This window comes from Moschus berezovskii, chromosome 14, assembly GCF_049115385.1.
Source record: "Moschus berezovskii isolate FMDL1 chromosome 14, NW_MosBer_1.0, whole genome shotgun sequence".
NCBI classification, from domain to species: domain Eukaryota; kingdom Metazoa; phylum Chordata; class Mammalia; order Artiodactyla; family Moschidae; genus Moschus; species Moschus berezovskii.
In genome coordinates, this window is record NC_142473.1 from 32,524,685 (window position 1) to 32,546,446 (window position 21,762).

Consider the following 21,762-nt stretch of genomic DNA (forward strand, 5'->3'; position numbering starts at 1 on the left):
TTAAACACAAAGATATAAAGGCAGGAGCCAGTGTGACTACGAGCACAGAAAAGAAGGGACTTATCTACCTTAAGTCCAAGAAGGCTTCACAGAGGAGGGGGTATTAGGGTTTAGAGAAAGATGAAATGGTAAGGGCTTTGATCATAACCCAGGTAACTCACCCATACCCCTATTTGTCAAGTTCTTAGGTATTGGCTCCAGAACTGAGCAGAGGGACAGGTTAGAACCTTTTATTCCAGGCCAGCAAGCCCTAAGGACTCCCCTCTCTCTAGGACATGCAGGAGGCATGGGTAAGGCTGTGGGGTGGAGCCCGAACCCCGTGACCTGGGGTGGAAGCAGGAGGAGGAGGGGGTGCGGGCAAAGGAGGGGAGAGGAAGGGTGCTGGAGAAGAAGCAGGGAGGAGCTAAGTGGTCAAGCAGCCAAAATAAAGAGCACCTGGCTGCCCTGCGGCCAGCACTTCCCTCTGACCAAGGACACCCTCCCTTTAGCCCTTTGAGCACCGTAGGTCCTACAAGCATGCACATTCTTGCACAAAAAGGAAAGCACCTCAGAGCCACTAGGAAACAAGTGGTATTTTATTCCTTTTTGTTCTTGTTGAGAGGAGAGATCACGACACAGAGAACGGCAGTCCTGGTCACAGCGGCATGGTTTGGTCAGTTTCCACAAGAACACAAGGGGCGGGAGGGACGGGGTCTGACTTCCCACTCTTTTCACTACCTGGGACCTCCTGCTGCTCCCCCTGCAGCAGGGCTGCCCGGAGCCCTGCCTGCTCCCTAACCTGGTGCCAGGCTAGCAGAGGGGGTGGGAGCCTGCGCTGCTGCCTGGCCAGCAGGGCGCAGACAGCAAAGCAGAGGACCCCTGCTCTTTCTCCATGCTGCCCCTCCCCAGAGCACGGGCCCCAGCCAAATGCAGCCACTCAGCCATCACCTGCCAGAGCCCCAGTTCAGGGATGAGAGTCTGGGTCCAGGCGAGCTGGCTATAGATGGGAGTCTCTGAAGCAGGGAAGGCTGGAGAAGGGTGTAGGGTTCCCGAGCCCGGGGGGTTATTGCTGAGAAGATATTCAAGGGGCACATTTCCCCGGGGTTAGGGTAAGGTGGGGCATATGGGCACCAGGGAAGGGGTTCAGCCACCCGAAGGCAATGAGCGCTCATCAGCTCCTTGCTGGAACCTCCCACTGCCAAGAGACCTCAGCACAGATTTGGTCCAGGGACAAGTATGGAAGCAAGGTTCTTACAAAAGGAGTGAAAAGCGGCCATGCAAAAGAATCATGAAGGTGATGTAAACCTTCCCAAGTCCCAAGTCAACTGGAGATTCCCACCAGACCCCCATATCCACCCTGAAATCAAGAGAAGGGACTGGTCTCTCAGAGAAAAAGCAGACTCCCAAGAGTGGGAGGTGATGGGGCCATGGAAAGACAGAGAGGAGCTGACAGCTACATGGCTCAGCTCCAGCCCAGGAAAGTGGGTTCAGGTTCACTAAAACACAACATCATCCACAAACAATCAACCACAGAGATCACAGTCATCAGACACACACACAGACACACACGTCATAGGAGGTGGACGAGACCACAGGCTCCAGCTGGGGGAGGCGGGGTTGCATTATTAAGTTGAGGACAGGTGTCAAGGGGCTGGGGACACATAAGATCTTGGCTTCTCCTGGGGAAAGACCTGTTGCTGAAGTGGCCAGTTTTCTTAAGCATCAGCATTTGCATCTAAAGTTTCAAGCAGCTGCCTTCAGGTTCTGGAGGTTGAAGCAGAAGAGAATTCAAATTAAAACAAACCTCTGGCTTCCTTTCAAACCTCTTCATCCACGCATCTCCCAGCCCTTCCTGAGGCTGCGTCTCCCAGCCCCTCTGCCCATGGAAACTCCTCAGATGAGACCCACTCCAAGTGCCTTGTTCTCAGTACACCAAGGAGCAGGAGTCTGAGAAGCAGGACCAGGAGATGAAGGTGGAGGAGGGCATGGAGCTCAGAGGAGGCTCTCTCAGGGGGATGGAAGCGGGCAGATGAAGACATGGAAGGATTGTTAAACCCAAGTTTCTTTATCAGGATGCCCTCAAGAATTGCTCACAGTCCTGAGACTCAGGAGAACAGGGTTTCCAAGGAAGTTTTGGTTTTTTTTTTTTTTTAAAGACAATTGTTGGCTCAAGGCTCCTCCATGGCACCTCCCCACACAGCTCTCCAGATTCAGAACCACCAGCTGCCGTGATATGGACAGATCACTGAGCCACAGCTGGGACACCTGCCACCTGTATTGGATCTATAGCCATGTCAAGCTGAGGCATCCTTGACCTCCCCAGGGCCCAGCTAGAAAATGGAGGTAATGAGACCCACTCTGCCCACCCACGGGGCTGTCATGAGGATAGAAAAGCACTTAGGAGTGAATTCAGATGCTCCACAGGTATCCTGTGTTATTACCATCACGGTAAGAGGTGGCGTACCGGCATTCTACATCCAGAAATTTCTTTCAACTCACAATTTAGGATAAAGTATATCCCTTATTTTGGGCTTCCTTGCTGGCTCCGTGGTAAACAACCTGCCTGCTAATGAGGAGACGCGAGTTTGATCCCAAGCTTGGGAAGATCTCCTGAAGAAGGAAATGGCAACCCGCTCCAATATTCTTGCCTGGGAATACCAGGACGAATTCTAGTATCCCATGGATAAGAAGCCCCATGGACAGAAGGAGCCTGGCGGGCTGCAGTCCATGGGGTCACAAAGAGCTGACACTACTTAGCAACTAAACCACAACATATCCCTTATATGTATGAAAAAAAAGGCAGAGTGAGCTAATAGAAGACTGACCCCTGCGAGGCCCCAGTATATTGCAGGGTATGTCATAGAGACAGGCAGGAGCAGAGGGGTGTGGTGAAATCTAGCCCTCAACTATCAATACAAAGTCTGTGAGCTCAAGTTCCAGTCTGTTACTTACCATCTGTATGGCTCTTCTCTCTGACCTCAATTTATTCATCTATAAAATGGGGCTAAACCCTACCTGTCCTACTTACTTTTTCTGGCAGGCTTGAGTGAGTTTGTGTACGTGGCAGCAATTTGAAAACCATAAAGCATTTAGATTATTGCTTTCCTGCATTAATAACGAACAATGGGAATGGATACTAAACAGTAACTTAGTGCCCCTAAACGTCAAGAACTGATAATGCTGGTATGGTGTTGGGGGTGGGGGTTCGGGGCCATATACTAATCCTCCTACTTCTGCGTAGGTTGGAAAGTTTCAAAATAAAATGGTAACTTCAAAGGATGGCCTGAGGAACTTTCTGAATCATCACTGGAAGCCATTATCTTTATACTACTTAGAAGTCAGGAGCATTTCATGAACGCTAATTCCCTCCCAAGTCATGCCCACGTGGCAGCTAGGATGATGCCCGAGCAACTTGACTGCTGGGTTGTGAGGAAGCTCTGTTTCCCAACTGCAGGTTCTGTGTGTCTGTGTGTGTGTGTGTGCGTGTGGTACTGGGAGGTTTTAGTCCATCTGTCTCATCACCCTTCAGATGTGAGTTTCTGCAGAGCACAGCTCATAATAAAAGCCATGCACATTGCAAAGCTAGCCCAATTCTTCCCTGGTGACGCCTCGTCAGACTCTGGTCAGAACAGCGATGGTGACAGGAAGATAGAGGCAGACAGCATCTTACCTTTGCGCCTGGGGGCTGCACTTTAGTTCTCCGCTTTCTGGGGCTCTGTGGCTGGAAAAAGAACCAGAGTGGAGCACAGTGAATGTATGGAGGGAGGTGAATGAACTCCTCACCCAAGTGGGCCACCCCCTGCAGCAGCTATGCCTGTCTCGGGGGTTGGGGGGAGCCTGACCCACAGAGCAGAGGCGATTCATGCAGACTGTGAGTCAGACAGACCTGGGCAGATCCCTGTCTGCTATTCTCCTGTTACAGGACTTGGCATGTTCCTGAACTTTTCTGAGTCTCTCTGCTGTAAAATATGGAGAGTGATGTCTACCTCCTGGGGCTGTGTGCCCATTACTGAGAAGTGAAGCACTCTGTACCATACCCAACACTAAGCAGAGTCCCTGTAAAGGGTAGTCGTCAGGAACAGCAGCCTGTCCAGTGGAGGTAAGGGGGTGACACAGAACGGAGGACCTGGGGATCCCTCTCTGGCACGTGGAAACGTGCCTGGCCAGCCAGCTCTCAAGAAGCCACAGCACCTGGCAACCATCCTCCACCCCAAGCTGTACAAGGACCCTTGCCCGTTTCCTCCATACCATTTGCAGTGACGAGGTTCTCCACCTGAGCCTCCTCATCCCCAGGAGCCCTGCAGGCAGACGAGATGCAAGCCTGTCAAAGGTCTCCAGGGCAAACCCATACAGCATTGCCACTCCCCTTTCTGGGGCAGGGCCCAGGAATTCATCTCCTCCAGGTCATGATGGATCATTCTCCATTATGGGGCTCATGGGGTGGGGGGAGGTCAGAGGAATTTATGGGCACCCTTTGATGTTGGCACCCGAGAGGGGTAAGCTCTGGGAAGGGGTGTGTCCTGTCACTGACTTGGGACTTCGGAGGTCCAGGGTTGCCCTGGGTTACCATGGGGACTAATGAGTGTGCCCTTATGTAGGGGCAAAAGGGTGAGTGAGAGGAAGCCCAAATTTCCACAAAAATCAAAGAGCCTCGTGAACAGGTGACCCGCAGAGCAGCATCACAGGTCCTGGAGAGAGAAGACAGACCTCAAGAGAGACCCTGAGGCCAAGCCCAACTATTTCAAAGGCCTCCAGACAAGGATCCAGCATCTTCTTCCTCCCCCTCCCCACCTCACACATACATCAGAAGAAAGAAGGGAAGGCTGACCCTTGACGTTTTGACCTCTCCTTTGCCCCCAAGTCTGCCTGGCAACCCTCAAAACTTCTACCCCTATCCCAAGGCACATGGCCTGTCTCTGAGACAAGAATCAGAAATACATTCATTTGGGGTCACACACCACCCCTCCCTGTCCCCTCCTAGAGTCACCCCAGGTGCCCACAGCAATGGTATCCTTACCGTGGCTTCTGATTGAAACTGCACTTGCATCGGCGACCTGAAAGGCAAAGAAACCATCCAGGATCAGTGTTCGGCTTGGCCAGAGCAGGGCTGCACTGTGAGTCTGTGGGACTGTGTGACTAGTAGCCTGGGATCCTGCGCAGTGCACGACTTGCACAGCTGTATGTGGCGATCCTTGGTTGGAGGAGGGCTCTTCTGATGCCAAGGTTCAACATGACTGTCTGCTTGATCACGTAAGCGCTGGCAGCTGCGAGCAGCCCAGGCTCATGAGGGGAAACAAGCGCAGGGGGACACACCTCGGAGCCCTCTAAGGACAGCCCCCGTCTCCTCTCCCCTATGACTCCCCCACTCACGCCCTGATGGATACAGCCACCCCGCCCCTTCGTATCTGAGCTTGTTTTCATTGAGCACTTATTTGTGTCATGATTCACTGTTTCACTGAGCACCTGTTATGTGCCCAGCAGTGTATTAGGTCCCGGAGATAACTAGGAAGACAGGTGGGCTCCTTCCCTCTCCAGGAAAGAGATCTGCCAGGCTTTTACAGCTTCACAGCCACAGACATTGCCCCTCGGAAGTGAACAGAGGAACAAACACACTTACTGAGGATAAGCAGGATCCCCACCGAGAAGAGGACCACGGCAAACACCAATCCCCCAATCCTCAGGGTCTGGTAGTCTGCGAACGGAACAAGGGTGAGAGAGAGGAGCGCAAGGGCCAGGGAGAGCACGTCGGTCCCGCCCCTGGACGGGGTTGTACTTCCCCCCACCATCACCCAGGGTTGCCATCAACACTCACCATAATGAAAAGGGTCCTTTTCTTTCTCCTGCTCCGCTGCTAGAAAAACAAAGAGGTGTGGTCAAGAGGAAGACAGCTCACATCCTGATTCCCAAGTCTCCCACCTTGTCTCACAGGCCTCACTCCCCACAAAGGGATCCCTGGAAAGCAAGGCCCAGGAAGCAGAGATGCTCAGAGAAGCATGGAAGGGTGGGCCAGCCTGCCAGGGTCACTGCGGGGGCCAAAGGCAGGTGCAGCTCAGAGCCCGAGTCAGAGTCTGTGTTCACAGGAGCCACACGTATTGCCCCTTCTGAATCTTAAATCATCCCCAAAAGGCAGGGGGATTTTCTTCTTGTTACAGGTGGGGAGGCTGAAAGCAAGGGAGGACACGTGACTCACACAATCTAGATTGGTGTGCAAGTCTGGCTCCCAGTGTTCAGGCTGAGTCTACAGGGACCTGCTGGGCTTGATGGCAGGAGCCAGTGGGGAGAGGTGGGCAGGCTGGATTGGGCGCTGAGTTAGCTGCTGCCTTCCAGGACTTTCTTTGCAGACTAAAGGCAGGGAAGCTAATCAGACATGTAGAATTTCAGAGCCCCCAACCCAAGTGTCCCACAGGGCCATGACCTTCCATGAGAAAGGGCGGTGGCTGCCACCCTGTCGAGCCAGGTCCTGAGGGGTACTCACCACTGGCCAGGACCGCTGGGGCCAGGAGGCCACACAGGAAGAGCAGCACCACTTCCATGGCGTCTGGGGACAGAGGGAGGGAAATGATTCTCTGGGTAGGAGACTCCCCACGCTAACCCTCAGCCCAGCCAGGGCCCCAGACGGACTCCCACCCTGACTCCAAGCTCTCCCCTCAGATGGTTTGAAAGCCAAAGCAGCTGCCATTGACAGACTTCTTACAGAGGGCTCTGCAAGCATGAATTCAATTACAATGGAATCAGTTCAACCAGCAGGCGCTGTGACTAATAACCCATTTTGCAGGTGAAGAGCCTGAGCTTAAAGGAGATGAGTAACACCCATGGTAGGAAGCAGTAGACCCTAGATCCTAACCCAGCTCAGGAATGCCTCCACCAGGCCACCTCTCCGATGCCAAAGTCACAAAACCCCAAGGGTTTGGGGAGATCATCTCACCTGAGTCCTCCTCCCCAGACCACCCAGAGACATGGCCATCTCCAGCTCATTAAGATGCCTGGGACTTCTCCCCTGGTCCTCTACAACCGAGACCCACTGGCAGAAGTTCTTTCTATCAGATTAAATGATAGACTCATAGACTCTAGTTCATAAACCTCTGAAAGTTGGTTGGAGCATGGAGACAGGTTCTTGGAGCATCAACGCCCAGCCTCCCCTTCCCCAGCAGGTGCCTGGGACTTCTGCTCAAGCTCCTGGTCTCGGCTCAGTGGTCCCTGGATGGGCCATCTGGATGGAGTCCGAGGGCAGGGCAGCTGGCCCCTCCCAGGGATGGATTTCGGTGCAATTACACATGCCTCACTACTGGGCTTAAAGGATGCCACTAGAGAGTCAGAGATGGAGAAGGCAATGGCAAGCCACTCCAGTACTCTTGCCTAGAAAATCCCATGGATGGAGGAGCCTGGTAGGCTGCAGTCTGTGGGGTCGCTAAGGGTCGGACACGACTGAGCGACTTCACTTTCACTTTTCACTTTCACACATTGGAGAAAGAAATGGCAACCCACTCCAGTGTTCTTGCCTGGAGAATCCCAGGGACGGCGGAGCCTGGTGGGCTTCCGTCTATGGGGTCACACAGAGTCGGACACGACTGAAGTGACTTAGCAGCAGCAGCAGCAGCAGAGAGCCAGAGAGGTAAAGGGAAAGAAACCCAGGCCAGAAAAGGCCAAAGCTGGTTGCTCTTTCTTAGTTGGGTGAGACTGGCTGTGGTCTGACCCCCTGCACACCCTCTAGCAGCCAGGACCACACGCGCTCGGAGGGTTCCGCTCCTGGCCCAGCAGCCCGCAGCCCCCAGCTGCCCTTCACCTCCCGGCCAGCAGAGGGCAGAGTAGCTCCATCTGCAATCAAACCACAGCAGTGACCCTGGACTCCACTTGGAAGTCAAGAAGCCATTTCTCATAAGGCAGTCATTTGCTTTTAATGTTACTTCATTTAATATTTGTATTTCTTTTAAATGTCATATTATATTTCATATGTATAAAAACACACGTAACACACATAATGAAACAGTAAAAAGAAACACCCATAAAGCAGTTAAGAACTGGCACTTTATACACGCTGCTACATTTATCTCTATTTCCCCCAACCCATCCCCCTGCCTTACTCCCAGAGGTAAACAGTACCCTGAAAATAGATGTTTAATCAGTTCCTTGCTTTTCTTAAAAAAAAAAGTTAAAAATTAAGATACAATTCACATACCACAAAATTCATTTTAAAGCGTACAATTCAATGATATTTAGTATATTCACAAAATCGTGCAAGTGTCATCTCTAAGAAACATTCATCATCCCCAAAGAAAGCTGGTACCCTCTGGCAGTCATTTCTCATTTTCCCTTTCTCACAGTCCCTGACAACTACTCATCTAGCTACTTTCTGCCTCTATGGATTTGCCTATTCTGGGTCTTTTATATAAACACATCATAAAATACATAGCCTTTTGCATCTGGTTTCTTCATTTAGCATAAAGCTTTCAAGGTTCATCCATATTGTAGCATGTATCAGTACTTTTTATGGCTGAATAATATTCCTTTGTATGGATATATAGGTCTTGCTCTTTTTAAAGAATATTTATCACTTACACATATCTAAAGAAAACATCAGTGGAGCTTCTTTGAGCTTTATAATCGTATCACTTTGTTACATCTTCTGAGACTGGCTTTTTTGTTGTTGTTCAACACTTCTAAGACTCATTCATAAACACAGCTCGTTCATTTTTCAGTGTTATGTAATACTCCACTGTGCAGGTAAATATTATCATGTCTTGGTCTGTTCTATCAACAGATTTCCCCCCCAATTATGCGCTATTATAGTGTAGTTTTTGAACATATTTTGAGTTTGTTGCCTAGCACACAAGGGCACTGTTTTTCAAATCTTTTGACTACAACTTTCACAGGAAATATTTTTTACATTGGAACCCAGTACAAATATACATACATGTAAACCAGAAGTAACAATATTGCTAAACAATACTTAGCCTTAAAAAGGATAATGCCCTCTGATATTTTCTGTTCTGTTTCTCTAAAAGAAAAAATGGCTAGGCAAATTAATGGCTAGACCAATAAATTAATTAGTGGGTTAATCTTTAGTTTCAAAAATTATATTTGAGAGATAAGTTTAGGAGTTAAGTCATTGTGTTGTACAAATTATCAACTTTATAGAAAATTTTCAAACTATTTTCCAAGTGACCATCCCCACTTTAAAGTCCCACCACTGCCTATGATTGTCCTATTACTCCACATCCTTATCAATACTTGCTATTACTAGACTGCTTAATTTCTGCCAATCTAAAGGTGTAAACTATGGTCTCAACTGGATTCCTTAGAAATGGAGTTTAGCTTTTGATTACTTGCCATGCTTGTTTCTTCATCAGTGACGGGCCTTTCATGTCTTCTGCTCAGTTTTCCAATGGGTTGACATCACTATTACTCACTTATTATTCTGGATACTAAAGTTTGTCATTAAGTATACTTGCCTTCTTACAGTTTTACCGTCTCTCAATGAATACAGTTTCTTAATTCTAATGCTACTGAATGCGATGATCTTTCTGTCTTGTTTAAAGATATCCCTTGTCACCCTGAGTCAGAAAGAATTTGCAGGACTTCCCTGGTGGTCCAGCAGTTAAGACTCTGCACTTTCAATGCAGGGAGCCAGGTTCCATCCTGGTCAAAGAACTAGATCCCGCAGGCCAAAACTAAAGATTTCACACACTGCAACTAAAAGGTCCCACATGCTGAAACTGAAGATCCTTCATGCCGGAACTAAGGCTCAGGACAGTCAAATAAATACTTAAAAAAAATTTTTTTTTCTTCTAAATATGTTAAAGTTTTGTCTTTCACATTTAAGTCTGTATTCCATCCAGAATGAATGTCTATGGAAGGCATGAGGTTGGGATCCAATTCTTGCTTTTTCCACCTGACAATCAGATGTCCTGGACAGCACCATCTGTCAGTATCTTCCCTCACAATGCGTACGGCCACCTGTGTCATGTATCTGGTTTCTGTTCAGGTGTGGGTCTGTTTGTGGCCTTTCTCTTTGGATCTGTTGGTCCGTTTGTCTGTTCCTGCATCAAGATCACTGTTTCAGTTACTACCGCTTTATGGCAATCTTCTCAAGTGGTGGGAGAGGCTTCCTCTTCTTTCTCTCCTCTCTTCTCTACGTCTCTTGCCTCTTCCTTCAGGAATGTCTTTGCTATTCTTGGTCCTCTGCTCTTAAATATAAATTTTAGAATCAGTCTGCCAAATTCGTCTAAAAAAATTGGGATTTTCATTGAAAACACAATTCACCTATTCCCTTGTGGCTCAACTGGTAAAGAATCTACCTGCAATGTGGGAGACTTGGGTTCACTCCCTGGGTTGGGAAGATCTCCTGGAGAAGGGAAAGGCTACCCACTTCAGTATTCTGGCCTGGAGAATTCCATGGACTGCATAGTACACGGGGTCACAAAGAGTCGGACACAACAGAATGACTTTCACTTCATAGAACATGGGGACAATTAACATTTTTGTGATATTGAGTCTCCTATCTATAAATAAATCTTTTCATTTGTTTAGATTCTTTTCAATTTTTTTTTTTTGGCTCTGCCATGGGGCATGTGGGATTTTAGTTCCCTGACCAGTGATTGAACCTGTGCTCCCTGCAGTGGAAGTGCAGTGTCTTAACCAATGGACTGGCAGGGAAGTCCCCCAGTGTATTTCAATAAAGTTTTATAAATGCTTTCATATAGGTCTTCCACATCTTCTGTTAGATATATTGCTAGGTACCTTATTATTTTATTGTTATTTAAAATACTATCTATTGGGTTTTCTAATTTTTGCTGGTATGGAGAAAGGCCATTGATTTGTATACATTGATCTTAAATCCAATCATCTTACTAAACTCTCTTACTATTTCTAATAATTTACCTATAGATTCTTTTGGGTTCTCTGTGGACATATCTGTGAATGATACAAGACTGTTTCTTCAATTCTGATAGAAGAATATACTTTTATTTCTATTTCTTGTCATATTATACTGCTAGGACTTATAGTTAGACACAGAATAGAATCAGTGATAAAAGACGTACACACGTATAGTCTTACTACTAGTTTTTTAATTTGTGTGTATGTTTATTTTAAATTTTCCCCCAGCTTTACTGTGATATGACATTATAACTGTGTAAGTTTAAGGTGTACAATTACCACAATAAAGTTTGTTAATACTTCCATCACCTCGCATAATTACCTTTTGTCTGTGTGTGTTGAGATTGGATAATGAAAATGCAGTATATGTATTTATATGTGTGTGTGTGTGTGTGTGCGTGTGAGCATGCGCTTACACGCTCAGTCGTGTTCCTCTCTTTGCAACCCCATGGACTGTAGCCTGCCAGGCTCCTCTGTCCATGGAATTTCCCAGGCACAAATACTGGAATGGGTTGCCATTTCCTTCTCCAGAGCATCTTCCCGATCCTGGGATCGAACCTGCGTCTCCTGCACTGGCAGGCATCTCCTGTGTTGGGATATTATTTAGTTATAAAAAAGGAAATTACTGATTTTAAATAGATTTCTTCTAACATTTTAGAAGTTCCCCTCTAATCCTGGTTTTCCAACATGTTTCTCTTTTATATTAATTATGAATGAGTACCCTACATCTGTATTTTTTAACCTTTATCAGTGAAGTAAAGTGAATGTAAAATTATCTCATGTTAAATCATCCTTGCATTTGTGGGATGAAACCAATGTATTATTTTAAATAAACTGACGGATTTGGCTTGCTGATATGTTGTTTAGGATTTTTGCATTATGTGCATGAATGAGGCTGAGCTGCAATTTTTATTTTATTGTATTGGCCTGGCCTGGTTTTGGTATCATGGTAGTACTGGCCTCACAGAACAAGTATTTCCTTTCCTGCTATTCCCTGGAAGAGATTGCAGAAGACTGAAATAAATATAGTATAAATAAATAGTATGTTCTTTGACCGTTTGGAAGAACTAAACTATAAAATCACCTGACTTAGTATTTTCTTTGTGGGATACTTTAACTTGTCTATTCAATGAGCTAATGGTTACGACACTCTTAGGCTTCCCAGATGGTGCACTGGTAAAAGAATGTACCTTCCAATGCAGGGGACAGAGAAGCAGGTTCAATCCCTGGGTTGGGAAGGTCCCCTGGAGTAGGAAATGGCAACCCACTCCAGTATTCTTGCCTGGAGAATTCCATGGACAGAGGAGGATGGCGGACTACAGTCCGGGGGGGGGGCAAAAGAATCAGACACAGATGAAGTGACTGAGCACTTACACACACAGGACATTCTTAAGATTTCTACCTTTTTCTTGATGGACTGGGGACCACCAGGCTCCTCTGTCCATGGGATTTCCCAGGCAAGAATACCGGAGTGGGTTGCCATTTCCTCCTCCACAGGATCTTCCCTGAATAGTGAGTTATAATTTTTATAGAAATGCTCCCTTTTCTATTCAAATTTACTACCATAAGGTTGTTTGTAGTATTTTCTAGCTATCATTAGAAATCACTAACTTGTTGGATCTGAATTATGTTCTTTTTTACATTGTTAATTTTGTTTATTTGTGACAACTCCCTTCTGTCTTGGTTGGACTCACTAGAGATTTAACTGTTTTATTAGTCTTCTCAAAGAACCAACTCTTAATTTTGTTGATCCTCTTTATGGTGTTTTAAATTATTCTTAATTCTGCCCTTAAACTTTCTTTGGGTTTATTCCATTGCTTTCTCTTAAGATTTGTCTTCTTTTACTGTATGTCTAGCCCATTAATATTTAGCATTTCTTGTTTTCTAATATTAGCACTTAAGCCTATAACCTTCTAAGTGCCACTTTCGTTCCAAATATAAGCTTTGAAATGTGACTTTTTGATTATTGTTTAGTTCTTAGTACTTTAGACTTGTGCTATAATTTATTTGACCTGTGCATTAAGAAGCATGCTTTTTAAATGTTCGAAGTATAGTGATTTTAAATTTATTTGTGTTACTAACTTCTAACCTAAGGGAAATCCTAGGGATGGGGGAGCCTGGTGGGCTTCCGTCTATGGGGTCGCACAGAGTCGGACACGACTGAAATGACTTAGCAGCAGCAGCAGCAGCAGCAGCAGCAGCAACCTAAGTGCAGTGTGGTCAGAGAATGTGCTCTGTAGGATTTGGGTTTGAAATTTACTGAGACTTGCTTTATGATCTAGTATACGTTTATTCACTTCAAAAACTATATTCCATGTATTAAATTACAAATTCTTTTACTGTTGGGAAAAAAGTTCTATAAGCCATTGTGTGTGCATGCTAAGTGGATTCAGTCGTGTCTGTCTCTTTGTGACCTCATGGACTGAAGCCCACCAGGGTTCTCTGTCCATGGGATTACCCAGACAAGAATACTGGAGTGGGTTGCCATTCCCTTCTCTAGGGGATCTTCCCAACCCAGGAAGTGAATCCAGGTCTCCTGTCTTGTAGGCAGATTCTTTACAGTCTGAGCTCCCAGGGAAGACCCTGTATGCCATTAGATTAAGATAATTAACCATATTGTTGAAATTTCTATATGTTTTCTCATATTTTGACTATGTGACCAATTTGAGAAAGTTGCTTTATAATCTACCACTGTGAGGAAGGATTTATAATTTTATCCCCAAATTTCTTACAATATTATAACAGTTTAAAATTGTTACATTGTCCTGTGAGCTGGCTCTTTTAGGATTACATATGAATCCTGTCTTAAATTCTACTTTACTTTCTACTTTTCTTTATGCATTGTGTGTATCTTATCATCTTACAGTAAACAGCAAGATAAAAAAATTCAACCTGATTATTAACTGTCAAGTTTACTCCATTTAACTTTATTGTGACTATTGACATATTTGGTCTGATTTCTACCACCTGTTTTCCCCCTACTTTTCTTATGTGTACTTCTCTTTTGATTTTTTTTCTATTTTCTCCCTCTACTGCTTAAGAAATTATCCAAGCTATTTCTAGTCTTTTAGTCGTTACCTTTGGAATTTGACCATTTGTATTTTGTATAGATTGAATGTTTGTGTCCCCAAAATTTATGTGTTGAAACCTAATCCTCAATGAGATGGTATTTGGAGGTAGGCCTTTGGGAGGTAATTAGGTCATGAGTTGGGGGAGCCCTTATGATGGGATTAGTGCTCTTTTATAAAAGAGACCCCAGAGAACCCTCTTGCCCCTCTGCCATGTGAGGGGTCGGTGAGGAGATGGCTGTCTATCAGCCAGGAAGCAAGCCCTCATCAGACACTGAATCTGCTGGCACCTGGATCTTGGACTTCCCAGCCTCCAGATATATGAGAAATAAACATCTATTGTTTATAAGCCACCTAGCCTATGGTATTCTGTTATAGCAGCCTTAGAACAGACCAAAACAATATTCAATTTCACAAAGATTTAATTTGTATTTTTGGTTGTGCCACATGGCTTGTGGGATCTTAGTTCCCCAACCAGGGATCGAATATAGGCTCATGGCAATGAAAGCACTGAGTACTAACCACTAGCATGCATGTATGCTCAGCTGCTTCGGTCATGTCCGACTTCTTGCGACTCTATGTACAGTAGTCCACCAGGCTCCTCTGTCCACGTTTCTCCAGACAAGAATAGTGGAGTGGGTTGCCATGCCCTCCTCCAGGGGATCTTTCCAACCCAGGAATCGATCGTACGTCTCCTGCACTGCAGGCGGATTCTTTACCCATTGAGCCATCTGGGAAGCCCCACTAACCACTAGACGATGAATTCCCTTAACAATGAGTTTAAATGTCTATAGCTAACCCAGGGATCGAACCCTGGTCTCCTGCATTGCAGGCGGATTCTTTACCAACTGAGCTATCAGGGGAGCCAAAATGTGTAACAGTTATAAGGTAAAATATTCTTCTTGAAAAATACAAATCACCCCCTTCCTGATACATATGCTATTACTGTACAAAATTTCAGTTCTGTTCTTAATTCTATGAAATAGGTATTAGTGTTTGTATTTCTTGGAAAGAAACACTTGTCTATATATTCACCTGTGTGTATAGTGGCCAGCCTTCAAGAGAGCCCCCAGTACCTCCTGATACCCACACTTCTGTAAGGTCTCCTTTCACAGTGCTCCAGGGCTAGTATGGGTGACCAATAAAAACATGGCAGAATTGATGTGTTACTTCCAGTATCAGATTACAAAAGGCACCACAGCTTTCTTTTCTTGCTTTCTCTCTCAAGGATTGCTTGCTCTGGGGAAAGTTACCTGCCATGTTTTAAGGAGGCTCAGGCATCCTTGTGGAGAGGCCCACATGGCAAAGAACCGAGGAACTCAGTTCAAAAGCCCACTAGGAAGTAAGGCTGCCATGAACCATTAAGCGAGTTTGATCATCCAGCCTTCACCGACAGTCACGCTGACTGCCAGTTTGATTGCAAGCTCATCAAAGGCCCAGAGCATAACCACTCAGCTCCACTCCGCCCTGACTGCTGACCCTCAGAAACTGTGTGAGATAATAAACATTTGTTGTTTTAAGCAACTGTTATGTTGCAACAGATAACTCATGCCATGTATTTACTAACCCATTTGTTTATGATTCCTTTTGAATCTCAGGCATCCATCAAGCCATTTTTCTTTGTTCCTGCAGAACATCTTAGAATTTACTTTAATGAAGATCTACTGGCTGTAAACTCAGTTTTTCTTTATTGTTTCACCCTTCTGGGGGGCAGATCTAATATTCCCCAGTAATTCCAACCTTCTAGTATTCAAGCCTTTGTCTAATTCCCTCCCCTGAACAGGGGCAGCAGCTGGGACTGCTTCTAGCCAGCAGAGGGGTTATGAGGCAAGCAAGGCCCCTTCAGGGAGGAGGAAGGACACAGGTCAAGGGTCCAGAGCACTAGTCACTGCTACACCTCTCCACAGCTCCACCTAATTACCTCCATAGATGTTTCAGTTCAGTTCAGTTCAGTCGCTCAGTCATGTCTGACTCTTTGTGACCCCATGAATCACAGCACGACAGGCCTCCCTGTCCATCACCAACTCCCGGAGTACACTCAAACTCATGTCCATCGAGTCGGTGATGCCATCCAGCCATCTCATTCTCTGTCGTCCCCTTCTCCTCCCGCCCCCAATCCTTCCCAGCATCAGAGACTTGTTCAAGTAAATCCCCCCCACCCCAGCACACACACATACGCACTGAATTCCTAAACGGAGTTATACAATTCCAGGTTCTGCAAGGGATAAACAGGCAAACAAGACGGGGGTCAGTAAGTGAAAGCAGAGGACTCAAGATATTTCAGCAAATGTGAAGGGAGCTTCACAAGAGGCAGAGACTACACGCAAGGAGTAGCCAGCATGGCAAGGCACAGAAAAGGGAGCAGGGAATACAACAGGGGACCTGGGATGTTTCCAAGGAGGAGCTGACATTCCAGCTGAACCTTGAAAGCAGGATGGGATTCTGAGGGACGGGGCAAGAAAAGAGAAAAGGAAAGGCATTCTGGTAGAAGAAACAGCATGAGCAAAGGCAGTGAGAAGGGAAACTGCTGCTGCTGCTAAGGCGCTGCAGTCGTGTGCGACTCTGTGCGACCCCATAGACGGCAGCCCACCAGGCTCCCCCCTCCCTGGGATTCTCCAGGCAAGAGCACTGGAGCGGGTTGCCATTTCCTTCTCCATGTGTGAGGGAAAACAGGGATCACAGACAGTATTCAAGTTCAAGTTCAGTTCAAGTTGCACGTCAAGGTACTTCGTTCCGCAGTGGCCACCTGAAGCGGCTTCCTCAGAAGCCACTCTGAATGAGGACAGGTAGATGTGAGGGCCTTCATCCACCTGTGATGTCTGCATAGCGCAGGAGGGGCTGTGACAGCCATCTGCCAAGTATTTGCCATTTTGAGAATAAGATACCTTCCAAAACAGTGAATAATCGAGTTGTGTAAAGCATCAGAGTGTGGGTGGTTGGAATTCTGATAAGAGAGCTGGAGTCAGCCTCCAGAGGATCTTGCATGCCAGGCTAAAGAGTAAAGACCTGTCTTTGTACTCTAAAGAAAACATTTCTGATCAAGTTACAGTGAGCTGAAAGAAATTACTGTTGCAGATTTGGAAAGAGACCAACTCTCCTCCTTCAAGCTGCTGCCCAGGCCAGGACTACGCCAGCCACACCTCAGCATAAGCCTCCTCCGGGGACTTCTTGGCCCCCACACCCGTTTTCTAAAATCTCGCTGGTCCCTCTGGCACTGCCCCTGAGTCGAGTGGCCAAGGACGCAGACAGAGCCTCTGAAGGGACACAGAATGTCTTTCTCTCATGGCTGCACTGAGGAACTCTTATCTCCTTCTCCTCTCCTTCCCACACAACTGCCCCTTCTGCATCCTACACTCTCCCGGCCACCACACATTCCTTTCTCCCAGAAAGGAGGCAAGGCTGCCCAGGGCTGGCCAAGGGGTGGGGGAGGTTAAGAGGTAGCAGGAGTGGTAAACCCCATTTCCATCTAAGTAGTAGATTGAAGGGTGGGCAGGAATTTTTGGAAGATGAAAAAGCAAGGCAGAGTTGGGTGGAGCTGGGAGAGGGGGTTCGGGAACATCACATTAGCCACCTGCACACGTGAGATCATGGACCCCCTACTTGGGAGAGCCTGCGGACCTGGCCCCCTGGGATGGGGCTCTGGCGAAGTCCTCCCTTTTAGACAGGGGTGGGGTACCTCTGGAACTCTAGATCCTTCAGACCGTCCTCCCCACCTGGAAAACGGAACCAGCCACCTTGTGCTTCCTCTGAAGCATCTTCAGAGAAAGAATTCAGTCTCCACTCATTTTCCGGCTCCGTTCCATGCTCTCATTTATCTCAACACTGGTGAACAGCTGACACTTCGGGTGGCAACAGCCTGTCCATGTTAATTTCCCTCCCTGATCTCTCTGCCGTCTGCACAGTTGCTTTTCTGCATGTGCAGGACAGAGCAATCAGAAGAGTTTCTCTGGTGATTATCTCTCCATATTGAGTCACATAATTTCACATAATTGCCGGGTAAAAGCTGCTCAGAAAGAGAAGCCACGAGCTGATGATATAGCATCACGCTATATTATTTTTGATTCCACAAAGCAGTGAGGTAGATCAGAATACCCAGTTCTGTTGTGAAAATAACTCAGAAACAACCTCTCTTTAAAATGCACAAGCTCCAAAACAGGGAAACATCCTCATCTCATCCTCATCTCTGTCTCACTCAGCCCCCAAGGCCTCGCTTCCCTTCCCTGCCATCCCACCTGCTTGCCTTCCTTAGGGTTCAGCCCATCAAAAACGTGCCCAGAGAGATCACCAAGGCCTGGGTCCTGGCAGGATCCCCAAAGAAAGATAAGGCCCCCTCCCTAGAAAGGACATGCCGGAAGGGGACCTTTATGGGGTCACAGAATGCCTGGAAAAGTGAAAGTGTTAGTCGTTCAGTCATGTCCCACTCTTTGTGACCCTATGGACTGTAGCCCACCAGGCTCCTCTGTCTATGGGATTTTCCAGGTTAAGAATACTGGAGTGGGTTGCCATTCTCTTCTCCATGGAAGCTTCCTGACCCAGGGATCAAACCTGGGTCTCCTGCATTGCAGGCGGATTCTTAACCATCTGAGCCACCAGGGAAGCCCTAAGAATACCTGGGCCTCATTGTTTAACTGGTTACCCTAGACTGTTACTGCATGCCAGGGGACAAGATTTAGCCTATGACGTATCCAAATCTTTGGAACAAAGAAGCCTGTTAAAAGAAGATTTTGCTGTGTATAAATAGGATATAAGCACGATGTGAGGTATACCAGATGGACTTAGAACCAATGACTGCCAGTGAGTTAGAATGATTGAGATGAAAGCTCTTTATTTGAGGAGTCTGAAGTGCCAACAGAGAAGTGATGTAGCCAATGATCTACAAAGAACTCACACCCCCAGCTCCTGCCTGCGGCTCTGATCTGCTGGGACTGAGCGCTGGGTAGGCCAGGACTGGAGGAGAGGAGTACCATGAGGGAAACAAGCAGGCTGGACAATGCCTGAGAGTGCTCCGGTAGCCTGGCTGGAGCCAGGAAAGAAGCCAAGGCACGGACAGGAATGTAGTGACCGAGGCAGTGAGGAGGGAGGAGAGAAGCACCGACAGGCTCCTGCCTCTGCATTAGATCATCTTCAGGGAACTCTTTGGCGGTCCAGTGATGAGGACTCTGCACTTCCACTGCAGAGGGCATGGGTTCGATTCCTGCTTGGGGAACTATGATCCCATATGCTGTGTGGCTCATCCAAAAAGATGAAGACTGCCTTTGGTTGGTGAGATGTCAAGGGGGCAGTGTTAGCTTCTGGGAAGGCGACTGATGGCACCACGTCCACAAAGCATCTTCAGAAGGCTTGGAGGCCAATGCCTCACTCTCTCAACAGGAGGCAAAGAGATGATCAGAAGAGTCCTTTCTGATTATTCTGGCTGCGCTCTGTGGGTGAGTTGGTAAAGAATCTGCCTGCAATGCAGGAGACCCGGGTTCAATCCCTGAGTCAGGAAGATCCCCTGATGAACCCACCCCAGTATTCTTGCCGGGGAGAATCCCATGGACAGAGGAGCCTGGCGGGCTACAGTAGATGAGGACGCAAAGAGTTGGACGTGACTGAGCAACACACACACTTATCACTGTGGCATCTGAATGGTCCAAGGCCGGGCTAAGGGGTAAGAGTAGAGACTAAAAGTTATCACAGACAAATAGGTCTGATTTATGGGGAAAGAGGTGGATGCTTTTCATTCCTAAGACATTAGTAAGTCTTACCGTTTGGGAGGAAAATATTATAGAAGGCAAGAAGTCTGATCTTTTAGAGTCAGGGGCCTGGCTCGAGCAGCCCTTTCAAGCCTCCTTAGCATCTGTCTCTATGAAAGGGTCATGAATGCCCTCCACGAATGGCACCTTCGGTCCTCAATCATACATGCTCAGGAATGAGGCTTGGGTGTATGGTCAGTATAATCTGGCTTTGAGGTGTGCTGTGCTTTCATGAGAACCTGGGCAACATAATGCCTCCAGGCCACACAGGCTGGAATGTTGTCTTTGATCTTCTCTGGCACCCCTTCTGCCCCCCTGGTCTCCCCACTCCCCATCCCCGCTGGGGCAGCCAGGCGTCCTCTGTACTCAAGCACACCATCACCTCCACTCACAAGCAGCTGCCCTTCTCTCTAAACTGCTCATCACCTTTTGCTTCCCAACTTCGATGCTTTGATTCAAAGCGCTCTTGGGATTTTATGTACAGGAGAAAAAGAAAGCAAACAAAAGGATAGTCATCACCTGCGTGACTACTCTGTCTGGAAGTACTCCCGAGGGTTTTTCGGGGTCCTTCCTGACTGAGCCCAGCACTCCTCTCCACCTTCTCTGTACCAAGCTGCTTTAAGGATGGGGAGTGTCTGTCCCTAGCCTCATGTCCCATGTGACAAATGGCCTGGAACGGAGGTAGGGACCACACCGTGGCCTCAAATCCCCAGAGTGTGCCCTATACTCTTTGACCTTGAAGCTCCCAGAGATCAGCTATCACCAACTTTCATCATCTGTTTTTGTAAAATGCAAGGTGATTCTTCTCTATCTTTGGCCCCTTTTGGAAGGTTCAAGGGGGCTTCTCTAGTGGCTCAGTGGTAAAAGAAGATCCCCTGGACGAGGAAGGGGCAACCTACTCCAGTATTCTTGCTTGGGAAATCCCATGGACAGAGGACCTCCATGGGATCACAAAAGAGTCAGATGTGACTTAGCAACTAAACAACAACAGAAGCTCAAAACTCCCTTTCCTCATATAGCTGCAAGATATAGCGGCAGCTTTCTGGACTGCAGAAGCCTCCATACAATGCTTCCCGCAGGCCCAGCCACGTGAGGCAGCACTTGGAGCCAATGGCATGAACTTCAGGGACATTGATGGCTGGAGCTCCTGTAGGTACACAAGCCCTGTCCCCACTCACACTGCACACTTCTGGGAGCAGAAGCCTGGGCCACAGTGTGAAAGCAGATGTGGAACCAAGATAGGTGAGTCTTCTAGGAGAGTCGTCCAGCTATGAGTTTGGCTGCAGGAATAAGCAAGGCGCTGGTGACTGGCAGTTTGGGAGTCAATGCGACAGAGCCCTACTGGGAGCATTGGAATCATTCTATGGACTCTAGAGAAGGAAAGGAGAATGCTGGGATGGGAAGCGCATAGTTACAGCCCAGTTTGGGGCCAGGATTGGATATAAGAAATGATAATAATAATCATGATAAGCAGAGTATCGGTCAGGTACTATTCTGACTACTTTAAATATTCATTCTCATTGAATCTTAAAAATAGCCTGGAAAATATATGTTACCATCAAACCCATTTTAAAGGGAAAGAAACTGAGGCAGAGAAAGAATGGTCCCTTGGTGGATGAGAGCTGGATTCCATACTTCTGCCCAGTTCAGTCTGCCTCCCTGCTGAGGGAAGAAGGGTAAACTTCCTGCTGTGAGCCCTGGACTCCAGTGCCCCCAGCCCCACACCCCAGGGGAGGGTTCACACCCATTCAGGGACAAAGGCCACAACAGGCCACCTGCACTGCTGCTCCCAGAGGGCTCACGTCCCTGGCAGCTGCCACTGTAGTCCTTGCTGCTGTCCCAATCCAGTGGGCTTAGGCTGCAAGGCTCGGGCCCGGAGAGAATCAGATGAACTCTGCAAAGAGGGGACTCCCACCTCTGGGTAAACAATTACCAACCAAGTCCTAACATCGCTGGCCTTGTACACACCCGATAGAAAGACACAGTGGAATTCACAGTGTCTGCCAGCTCACCCCCAAGAGAGAATTTCTATTCCCTTGTGGATAGAGTTGTTCACTGGAGAGGGTGTTTTTTTTGGTAACAGAGTATGGAATTTGTGCAGCTGC

General features: G+C 47.3%; 1 protein-coding gene across 5 annotated transcripts in view; it reads right to left on the bottom strand.

The window, feature by feature from the left end:
- Positions 1-557: 557 nt before the first annotated feature.
- The window catches only part of LOC129554372 (FXYD domain-containing ion transport regulator 6), a 35,700-nt gene continuing 14,495 nt past the window's right edge, over positions 558-21,762 (bottom strand). For 2 of the 5 annotated variants that reach the window (XM_055423098.2, XM_088842956.1), the window contains exons 2-8: positions 6,455-6,517; positions 5,792-5,830; positions 5,597-5,671; positions 4,997-5,033; positions 4,228-4,277; positions 3,650-3,700; positions 558-1,743 (exon numbers count right to left, since the gene is read on the bottom strand). In XM_055423098.2, coding sequence (XP_055279073.1) covers positions 3,672-3,700; positions 4,228-4,277; positions 4,997-5,033; positions 5,597-5,671; positions 5,792-5,830; positions 6,455-6,512 — 288 coding nt within the window. In that variant the 5' untranslated portion in view covers positions 6,513-6,517 and the 3' untranslated portion in view covers positions 558-1,743; positions 3,650-3,671. The remainder of the gene's footprint in view (positions 1,744-3,649; positions 3,701-4,227; positions 4,278-4,996; positions 5,034-5,596; positions 5,672-5,791; positions 5,831-6,454; positions 6,518-21,762) is intronic. The other 3 variants (XM_088842957.1, XM_088842958.1, XM_088842959.1) reach the window with 2 other exon arrangements.